Below are 10,593 nucleotides of genomic sequence, written 5' to 3'. Positions count from 1 at the left end.
CTTTTATTCATGAAATTTTATTTATAAAATATGCTTTTGTAAAAAAAAATTTACTTTTTTTTTTCAATAAACTCATTATAAACATGTGTAAGTTTTTATAAAATTTGTAATATCTTTGTTCATACCCATTCTATCTTATGCTCCACTAATCATGTTTAGACAATCTATTCAAAGTTGTCTAAGTGGCGTAGATGAGTTTAAAAAAGGGCTAAGAGCCCGTTAGACAATGATTTCAAAAAATGTTTTTAATTTTTTATTATTTAAATATAAGAAATATAAGAAACGTTTTTTAAAATTATTTTCAAAAGCACTCAAGTTTATATATATATATATATATATATATATATATATATATATATATATATATATATATATATATATATATATATTAATTATTGTATCATGATAAATGGGTGTTTTTCATAACAAAAGTATTTTCAATTCCTAATTAAACATAGAAAACACTATCACAATTTCATTGGAGAGATAGAACCTCACACTCCCAATCAATCCAAAAAATATATATATACAAATAAATAAACGAAAATGAGATGGGAAAATACATTTAAAAAACACTGTTGTTCTTCCATGCCTTGATATGAACCATATATTAACCATTTTAAACCCATTGAAACCGCATTAGAATCTGCTGTTTCTTAACTTCAATCCCACTAGATATCAAGAACAAAACCAAACAAAATCCATTGAAAATGAGGCGTAAAACCAGCAAGAAAACACAAGCTCCCACGCCATGAGAGAAAATACAAAAACCATAGTTCAAGCCATTCGGATAAGGACGCACATAGATTTTTTCTCATTTACCCACTACGAGTTATTTAAACAACGTCTAGATACTTCCCCACTTGTACCGTCCAGATCTTTCGTTAGAAAAGATAGCGATCCGTGGTCTCTCGGACTGACCAATCCGGGATCACTCCAGGTCTCATCACCGAACCACAGCCTTGCCTATAAATACGGGAAGGTCCCGTCAAATGGTTTTCAGCCAATTCTGTACCAGCTGTTGTTTAGTTTATTGTGGTGTTCGTGATGTCCACCGAAGGTGTCGCTGTCGAGCAACCGGAGCAGGAAGTGGTTGTGACGGAGCAGGCGGTAGCTCTGGAGATGCCAGCCCCGGAGAAGAAGCCAAAGGCTCGTAAGGAGAAGAAGCCCAAACAGGCCAGAGCTTCTTCTCATCCTCCTTACTTCCAGGTTTGTTAACAATTCAACCCTTCCGGAATCTTTATTTGTTTATATGTTCGTTGATTTTAGGTTTCTTAACCTCTGTTTCAATTCTGGAAAGTTTTCTACTTAACAGCTTTTCTTTGACAATAAGATTTTATTATGTTTTTGTGATCATTTATACAGATGATCAAGGAGGCTCTTTTGGCTCTGGACGAGAAAAGTGGCTCCAGTCCGTACGCTATTGCCAAGCACATGGAAGAGAAGCACAAGGCAGTCCTCCCGGCGAATTTTAGGAAAATCCTGAGTCTTCAGTTGAAGAACTCCGTAGCGAAGGGAAATCTCATCAAGATCAAGGCTTCCTACAAGCTTTCCGGAGTAAGAAAAGGAACGGCAAAGTCCGATGGAGCGAAGAGAGCGAAGGCCACCTCTGATCCTAAGAAAAAGTCGGTGAAGAAATCAGAGACTCCAAAGAAAGTTGCGGCCAACAAGGCTAGGAAAACCGTGCCATCAAAGGTGAAGCAACCCAGGTCCATTAGATCTTCTGCTAAGAAGGCTAAGAAGGTCACAACCTGAACATGAGAGACCAATAAATAAGGAGCTCTTTTATTGGTTTTAACTTTTATGTAAATACGTGAAGTGTGTGTTTTGTTTTGTAATTGGGCAGAATGATGAACATCTCTGTGTATTCTGCAATGTTAGGGGAAATGAAGAGTCTGCTTTTCATGTTAGCAAACCAACCCCGCTTTTTTTTTTTTTTTCTTCAAATTATTTATTTATTTGCCTCCACATAATAAAGTTGGATCGTCGGCATGGGAGAACCTGTTCTTCCACTGTGGGCCCGAGTGGCCAAGTGCTGCCTTGTGAGATGTATTGGCTGAGCGACCCATTAGGTTAATTAGATACATGGTTGGTTTAACACCAAAATAGAAAATGTTGGAAGTCCATTCTGATGCCGTGGATTAGTGGTGGCTGTTTCGAATTTCATCAACTGACGTAACCGACATTAAATGTTGTAACATGTAACATGTGCATGTGTTATATAAAGAATATAAGAATTTTAAGGATGATATGTTTCAGATTCTCTAAAAATTCTTATATTCTTTATATAACACTAATGTGGAGCACATTTTCATGATCGAGGTGAAGGAATTTTTAAATCCAGGTGTATTTTAGTTACGCCTCCTTCTTGTCCTCATGATTTCTCAACTTGAAGGCAAAATCCACTTTTGTAATACTTTTTCCTCTGTTTTAACTTTTTTCATTATCTATGTCAAACAGCATTCAACATGAAGATTTTGAAGTTTTGAGCCTTAATTAACGTCAGCGTTTCAACCGCACAAGTTGCTTGGCAACCTTTTCCCATGTCCAAGTCACTGCTGTTTTCGTCTTGTCAAGTAATTTTCCATTCTGTTTTGGTCCGTGTCCAAATTCCAATTCTGCTACATGTAAGGTGGAGTCAGATTCAGAATCTCAGGATCCTTCTTTAATTTATTTGAGAATTTTAGCTTAATAAATAAGGTTGGAGGCGGCTTAATAAATCCGTTACTCTGTGTATACTTACATTGAGATGGGGGACATTTGTCATGGAAGAATACACAACACTTCATACGAGAGGCTAGTTTGTGATAGGTTTAGCTCCATTCTTCTATAAGACTTGAGAGACATCCCATTGCTTGGGATTGCTTGCCTTCATAGTTAGCCTCAATTAATTTAATCCAGACTGTTTTGACCCTGAGACTGGACAATTTTATAAAGATTTACTCATTTATTTAAGATTTTTTCTTTTCTTTAAGAAGTTAAGTACAGGTGTATGATGCCAATTTATGATATATGTCTTCCGAAATGAATGGGGCCAAAATAATAAAGATAAGAGAGGCTTCATGTCGGATGATAAGACTGGTCTCAATAATGTGCCAATGTTGTTGGCCAGTTCCAACAAGTTGGGGAGTGTGTGATGATGATATCAAATATTGAATACTGTAGTGGAAAAATATGAGATGAAGCTTTACATTTATTACTAGGTGATTGAATAGAAAAGTTATCAAATTAGTGATATTATAAATAATAATTTATATATTATATAAAATTTTAAATAATTATAAGAAATTAAAATTATATATGAAAAGGTGAATCTCAATAGTGGAATACACCTAGAGGGGGGTGAATAGGTGTTTTGACCAATTAAAAAAAATCTCAACTCAAATTTGCAAACCTTAAAACTTTTTAAATATTTTCTTCTCTTCACACATTCTCAAAAACACAAATTATAAATCACATACATATATGAATGCAACAACATTGCCCGATAATATTAAAATGCAATTCACATGTACATGATCCAACACTCCTAAACTCAAACCAACTTAAACTAAATTCAGATAAATGCAAGATCAATATACCTCAAAATGTCAATGATCAACAATCAGAAACAACTTCAAAGATTATTCATAGTCATTTCTCTTCATCAATCAATCAAGTAGTAGACAATCAAAATTCTAACAAATTGTTGAAACTGAACAAATTGATACTAAGAAGAGAAAGAGAGACAATGTGACACTATATATTTATGTGGAAAATCTCCAAAGAGATAAAAAAAACCATGGGTCTACCATCAATTGAAAAACTCCACTATGAAGAATAAAAACTAAGTACAAGGTTTTACTTAGCTCAAGTCAACAAATCATTCCTGGACCACTTGACTAGTACCTTCACTTTCAGCTTCTCACCTTCATCTTCTAGAGCACACTTGGAGTCTGCACCAAGCTCATCTCAACCTCTTCTTGAATCGTCACAAGAAGAAAATGGGTTTTTGGACAAAACCAAGAGAATGAGAGATGAATGTTTCAAAAATCAACTCATATTCATTTTCAAAAAATCCATTTTAAGAAAAATTTCTTGGAAAACTTGGATGGAATTTTCTTGGAGCAAGCAACCTCAAAGAGAAAATGGAATGAGAATGAGAAAATAAAGGATAATCTTAAAAGAGAAAACACCCAAGAAGGGGAGAGGGGGGTGGGGAGAAAGGTGAATTGGGATTTAAAAAATATTTTTAAACACAACAAATTTAAGCACAAGAAGAGCAAATATAAAGAGATAAGGTTAGAGAAATCAAACTCAGATTTTATAGTGGGTATAACACTTCCTTGCCTACGACCACTCTCCTAAAGCTCCTAACCGAGTGAGGGTTCCATTAACTTGAAGCTTCAACCAAGCTTCTAATCACCTTTACACTTGGATTCCGGCTCCAATGTACTTTTACACAATCTCTTAAAGTCTCAACTCACTTGAAGACTTTATTACTCAAATAATAAGTTTAAGTCTCTCAACCTAGCTCAACAATGACTCAAATTCAACTCAAAACTAGGATGAATCACAAAGGTGCAGTAAAGAATATACAAATGAAGATTTAATGCACCAAGAAAAGAATAAGAGCTTTTAAGGCAAGAACAAGTAGGTAAACAAATAAATGCATGTGTTCTCTTGCTCATAAATGAGGTGAAACTCTCTATTTATAGGTTTTTAACATCGGGAACCAAAAAAATAAAAAAATAGCCTCAACCGGTCGAGCTAGGGGTTGACCGATTCACTAGTCGTTGGAGCATTTAATGTTTGGCAAGTAATCGTTACCCTTGACCGGGAAAGCAAATCCTTCGACAGGGAAAGAAAGACTATTGGAAGAGAGAGAGTATTTTATGCATCTCTCGACTGAACCTCGACTGGGAAAGGGTAACCAATCAACCGGTACCCTAGCCGGTTGAGTTGGTTTGGCCAGTGCCTCGACCGATTCATCATTTTTGGCCTGAAAACTTATCTATTTTTGGTTTTTTTGCTTCTAGCACTTAGGCAAGGTCTTTAGGTAAAATTATATACCAATTTTGAAACGTTTTGCCTAAGGTTCATTTGATAGATCTCAGATTTTGATGGAAATGTAACTTTAAAGCATAAACCAAGTTTTTCCAAGATGCATTAAATGATATGTAAATCTTAAGTGCACACATGCATTCATCTTACATATGTTTCTTATTATTAAAGGTCTTTCAAAAGTCTTGATCTTCCATTCATTAGGTCATTTGATGAATATCCAAACTAACACCTGAAATTCTTTATAATTCAAACCAATTAGTAACTGAACCATGGTTTGTTATCAACAAAACATGATTAGGAGAACCCTTGGGCTAACAGAGGAGAACAAGAACGACTGTTGCAGTCTCTCATTCTAGAAATGGGAGAAATTTTGATTTTAAATGAGAATGAAACCCTTAATTCAAGGGCTGGAAATTGATCTTAGAATCAGGTTAGTTGGATCGATCTGCCTTTGCACCTGGATCGATCCAGAAATAGGGGAATAAAAGTCTTGCACCAAAAACTATTTCTCTCAACTTTCTTAAATCATTTAAAGATGAACAATAAGGTTGATTCACATTCAATCACCACACACTCGGTTACATACCTCAGCCTCTTAGCAAGGTCTTAGTCTTCAAAGTCAAGTAGTCCGAAGAGGGATTGGTAAACCGAGATAGAGCACACTTAAGAATTTTGTTCAGAATTGTCAACCTAGCTAAACACTCACAATATATAATTAAAATTTTTAATAATGTTTCATTTTTATATTTGACATGTCAAATTAAATGATGAAGAGAAATGTAAATCTATAAATATGTTAAATTTTATTAAATAAAACATATATAATATTTAAATATAAAGATATATTTAAAATAAAAAATTATAATATTTAATTTTATTTGCATGTTTTTTGTATTTTATTATTTTCAAATTATTATATTAATTAATTGAAAATGAAAGAATTAACAAATTAAAATTTTTTTAGAGAATCAAGTCATCAACAATTTAAAAAATCAAAGAATTAAAGAATTTGAAATTTATTAATTATTAATTTATTACATAAAAATTTTTCAAAATGAGAAATTTACTTTCAAATCAAATATTTATTTAAAATTTAAAAATCAAAATTTTATTTGAAAAATAGCAAATTATTTTAATTCCTAAATCCTAATGTTTTAACTTTTCAATGATTTCATTAATTTATTTAAACTCAAATAAAAAATTTTAAAAATCAATATGAAATTAAAAAAAATTAAATTAAGTAATATATATATATAATCTAAAGTCTAAAACTCTAAACTAATTAAAATATAGAAATGATTCAAATTTTAATTGCAATAAATAAATTTTCAAAAATTTTCAATAAATTAAAATTTCAATATGCAATAAATAAACAAAAATTTATAAAAATTAAATATTAAACATAACATGAATTATAATCAACAAAAAATTAAGACATTAAATATAAAATAATAAAATATAAAGATATTAAATATTAAAGTTCAAAAATTGATAATGAAAAAAGTTTAAGAAACTCATAAAAATGAATTTGACCTCCTCGTCGATGGTAGCAAGGCAAGCCGGCGATGATAGCACTAGTGGCGGCGACAAGGTGGGTTAGTGGTGATAGTGATTGTAGTGGGCATTGGAGAGGGGTGGCCATGGGGTGGGGTAGGGTTTGTAGTAGAGAAATAAAACCTTTCATATTTATTAAAACGATGTCATTTTGATGGGGTGAAAAACAAGTATAAAAAATAAAAGGGTTGAATCGTTCGACTGAGAGGGAATCAACTAGTTCATCCAATTCATCAATCCGATCGATCCAGTCTGATTTTTAAAACCATGCTTATTACCATCTCAATGTAAACAATTGTAATACAATTTTGAAGATAATTTTTCACAACCTTTTTGAAATTATCTTGTGAAACTTTGGGTTTTAGTTTGAGAGTATGTAACATAATACATTTTGTGTGGTAATAAACAAGATACCATAATAATGGGAATTATCAAAATATGTAATAAGGGCAAGACCCAAATATTAGACTATAATATTTCAAGAAGTCTAGTACTATAAATAAAGGAAACATTTGTAGGTAGTCGATGACTTTTGTTCCAAATACATGAGTTACAATAATACAAATGATTAGATGGAAATAGGAAGAGATTGACATCACACAATTTTATTCAATATCCTAGATGATGGATGATCAAGGCAAGATATCATTGATTTAAGGAGACTATGATAGTGATAAAGGCTTATGTAGAAGTGGTTATGGATGGCAATGAGATAAGTCACTCGTAGATATTCTCTTTATTCGATCCTGATGAGTGATGCTTTCACTCTCGAATCTTTCATAACAAAATTTTTTGGAAAGAATTCAACATAGTTGCTATTATTTTTGTAAAACCAAGAAATCGAGATTAGTTCATAATGTGAGGTGAAAAGGATGAAAACAAAAGAATTCAAGGTGAAAAGATACATAATGAACGAATTGGATATTTTCAAATCAAATCACACTTTTTCTTTTCTTTTTAAATTAATTAATTTTATCTATTTATAAGATAGTAAGATATTAGCAAGTACTATTGTTATTGCTCCATGTTTATGAATAAGAGTTTTAAGCCATTCTAATCCATTTTTAATAAAAAAAATCAAAATGAGCCTTAAAAAAAGTCCAAAATAATAATAAAATGCAATTAAAAACTGAATTTTGAATATTTTATCATAGACAAAATCATAAGTCATAAGTTATTAGTCATTGACTACCCATTTTGAAAAAAAAAAATCAAAATAATATAACCTTATAATGATAAATATATTTTTATATATAGGCGAATGCGTGTTTAAGAAGTAAGAGTTTAGAAATTTTTTAGTTATAATTGCTATTTGAGGGATTTCTTCTTTATGATGGAAGTTATAGCGGTTCAAAAACCCTATACACAGCCATTCAGATTTATCATACTTTTTTAATTAAGCATCCAATCAAAATTAGCCGCATGAAACGTGTAGTTTGAAGCTTGAACCGAATCAGTCCGTTCCATAAAAGCCCAATACCTGACGTAAAATCCCAATTTTCCACATTGTTTCCACCTACGATTGCGGCGAGCTTCTCTTCTCTTCTTCTGGTAATCGAAGATACTGCAAACCCTAATAAATTTTTGTAGAATCTGTATTACTTCTTTCTGTAATAATTTTTCTGTGTTATTGAGCTTTTGGAAATTGGTTTACAGATTTTCGCGGTTTAATCTTCATCTCATCGGAATGGCACGTACGAAGCAAACCGCTCGCAAATCCACAGGAGGAAAGGCTCCAAGAAAGCAGCTTGCCACAAAGGTAGGGTTTCTCTGCTTTACGTTTCGATTTTTTTTGGTTTTGTTTTCTTCTTCGTCCTTTTACCCGCTGGTTTTACGATTTTTTGTCCTTTGATTTCGTTGTGTTCCTTTTGGTGGATGAAAATGTGAAAAATGGGGAGGCTGTGTGGTTGTTTTAAGATTTCAGGTTGTTTTTTCTTTGGCTTCCAAATCTGGTTGGTCAATCAAACAGGGTGTTAGGGTTTTACAACATCTCAATGGCTTTCTTTTGGATTTGATTAGGGCTTTGCGACGTTTTTCATTCTTGGCTTTTATTTTCTGTTAAGCTTCGTTTGATTCCAAGAAAATTTAGGAAAAGAAGAGAAATTATACTTTTGAATTTCAAATTCTTTGTTTTTCGAGTTCTATAACACAATTGTGGAAAAAACAAACTTACAAACTTCGGACGTGTTTGGCAACCTTTTCGAAACCTCAATCATTTTCAGGAATAAAATTTTGTTTTGTAACTCAAATATAAAAGCAGTTTTGTTGGCTTATTCTTCTTGAGGTACTGCACACTTATGTATGTTACTAAATTTTCCGAAATATTTTCTATCTCTTCAATTATTTCTTACAACATTCTACAAAAAAACAAGTCAAAACACCTCAAATTTGTTCTCAAAACAATTTGTTTTCATAACAAATTTTGAAAAAATTTCTGTCAAAGGTTTCTCAAAGAAACTCTCTGTTCTTTAGACAGAGAACTATGTTCAGCCTCCAAAAGGGAGCATCGACTGTGTCTCTATGAACATGAGAACTCTTTAACTGATAACCTTTTTTTTTTTCTTTGTTTAATATGTGAAGGCTGCCAGGAAGTCAGCTCCCACCACTGGTGGAGTCAAGAAGCCCCACCGATACCGTCCAGGAACTGTCGCACTTCGGTATCAATGCTTCATTCATTTTATCATTTACTTTCTTTCAATCTGCTAAATTTGGGTTTTGTTTGAATGTTGGGGAGAAAGTCCAAATGAGATGAAAATCATCTTTTTACTCACAAATGTTTTCTCTTTTCACAAATGTTTTCTCTTCTCAATGTTTTAAGTTTTCCTTTCCTGTTTTCTCACTGTGTCTAAGATTCAAATAGAGCCTTGAAAAGTTCTCAAGTCCTAATCTAATTTCTCCACAGTGAAATTCGGAAGTATCAGAAAAGCACTGAGCTCTTGATCCGCAAGCTGCCCTTCCAACGACTTGTCCGTGAAATTGCACAGGACTTCAAGGTAATAATTCTTGGTCTAGAGGCTTATCTTCTTTCCTTTAGTTATTTGTTTAATTTATGTAGGCTTAAATGTTAACTTACTTCTTTTCTGTTCTTGTTGTTTAGACGGATTTGAGGTTCCAGAGCCATGCAGTTCTTGCACTTCAGGAGGCGGCTGAGGCTTACCTTGTTGGTCTATTTGAGGATACCAACCTCTGTGCCATCCATGCCAAGAGGGTGACTATCATGCCCAAGGATATCCAGCTTGCCAGGCGAATTCGTGGTGAAAGGGCCTAGATGTATCTGTTTTTTAGTTCCTTTTCATGCACTCCAACTATTAGGTTTACTATGACTCTAATCTGAATCCCTGTATATTGGTTTCCCTACTGCAGTACTGAAACTGTTTTAGTTGTTCTATGAGGCGGCATGCTATTCTAAATTCCCCACATTTATTTTTTCTTTTTCTATATTCTGCAATGAATCGAGGTTCTATAATCTGCCCATGCTTTGGTTAGTGGGAAGGCAATATGAGTTTGAAGGGTGGCATGGATTTGTAGAATTTCATCATCCATAAGACAATAGCATGGTGTGTTCTATTTATAAAACACAACTGGGCTTGTTATAGAACATTGACCTTTTTTGGTTGTGTTTCAGCACTGGTCCATCCCTCTTGATTATTGATTGCAAGAGTGGTATAATTTGACATTCTGAACTGGGGAAGTTATATCGATTACTGGAATTATGATATGTTGAATCGAAGTAGAGCATTGTCTGAGTGTTGCTTCAAACCCAAAATGTTTGTTCTTCTGTTGGTTGTCTTGATAATCTTGGAGAAGGTATTTGTTTAGTTTGCTTGTATATTTTGATGCCGAAGTTCATTCCATGTAACTGTTCTAATTCAATTTTGCTGCTGCTAATTCTTTTTCAAGTTATAAAATCCTTCTTTTGGCTATTGGAGAGGGAGAATATGCAAATGAGAGAACCCTATAAATAGAGGTTTTGTGAACGGGACTGTCATCAGT

The 10,593-nt window shown here is 33.0% G+C and overlaps 2 protein-coding genes across 2 annotated transcripts; both read left to right on the top strand.

The window, feature by feature from the left end:
- The first annotated feature begins 392 nt into the window (after nucleotides 1-392).
- On the top strand, nucleotides 393-1,915 carry LOC100254064 (histone H1). Its single transcript, XM_002270205.5, has 2 exons — nucleotides 393-1,209; nucleotides 1,366-1,915. The coding sequence occupies exons 1-2, from the start codon at nucleotides 1,048-1,050 to the stop codon at nucleotides 1,753-1,755; spliced, it is 552 nt and encodes a 183-aa protein (XP_002270241.1). The 5' UTR covers nucleotides 393-1,047; the 3' UTR covers nucleotides 1,756-1,915.
- A 5,968-nt stretch (nucleotides 1,916-7,883) lies between these two features.
- On the top strand, nucleotides 7,884-10,036 carry LOC100248958 (histone H3.3). The gene is made up of 5 exons (XM_002270313.5): nucleotides 7,884-8,151; nucleotides 8,257-8,359; nucleotides 9,181-9,257; nucleotides 9,503-9,593; nucleotides 9,698-10,036. Exons 2-5 carry the CDS (start codon nucleotides 8,288-8,290, stop codon nucleotides 9,866-9,868), a joined length of 411 nt encoding a protein of 136 aa, XP_002270349.1. The 5' UTR covers nucleotides 7,884-8,151; nucleotides 8,257-8,287; the 3' UTR covers nucleotides 9,869-10,036.
- Nucleotides 10,037-10,593: the final 557 nt, after the last annotated feature.

Source organism: Vitis vinifera, chromosome 4 (assembly GCF_030704535.1).
Source record: "Vitis vinifera cultivar Pinot Noir 40024 chromosome 4, ASM3070453v1".
Classification (NCBI taxonomy): domain Eukaryota; kingdom Viridiplantae; phylum Streptophyta; class Magnoliopsida; order Vitales; family Vitaceae; genus Vitis; species Vitis vinifera.
The sequence above is the reverse complement of the archived record's forward strand: the minus strand, read 5'-3'. Positions and strand labels throughout refer to the sequence as shown.

Excerpts from the sequence above, each read along its gene's own strand:
- LOC100254064 (XM_002270205.5), top strand. The coding sequence starts at position 1,048 with ATGTCCACCGAAGGTGTCGCTGTCGAGCAACCGGAGCAGGAAGTGGTT. Across the intron at positions 1,210-1,365 it reads CTCATCCTCCTTACTTCCAG|ATGATCAAGGAGGCTCTTTT; the intron begins GTTTGTTAACAA and ends TCATTTATACAG.
- LOC100248958 (XM_002270313.5), top strand. The coding sequence starts at position 8,288 with ATGGCACGTACGAAGCAAACCGCTCGCAAATCCACAGGAGGAAAGGCT. Across the intron at positions 8,360-9,180 it reads GAAAGCAGCTTGCCACAAAG|GCTGCCAGGAAGTCAGCTCC; the intron begins GTAGGGTTTCTC and ends TAATATGTGAAG. Across the intron at positions 9,594-9,697 it reads AAATTGCACAGGACTTCAAG|ACGGATTTGAGGTTCCAGAG; the intron begins GTAATAATTCTT and ends CTTGTTGTTTAG.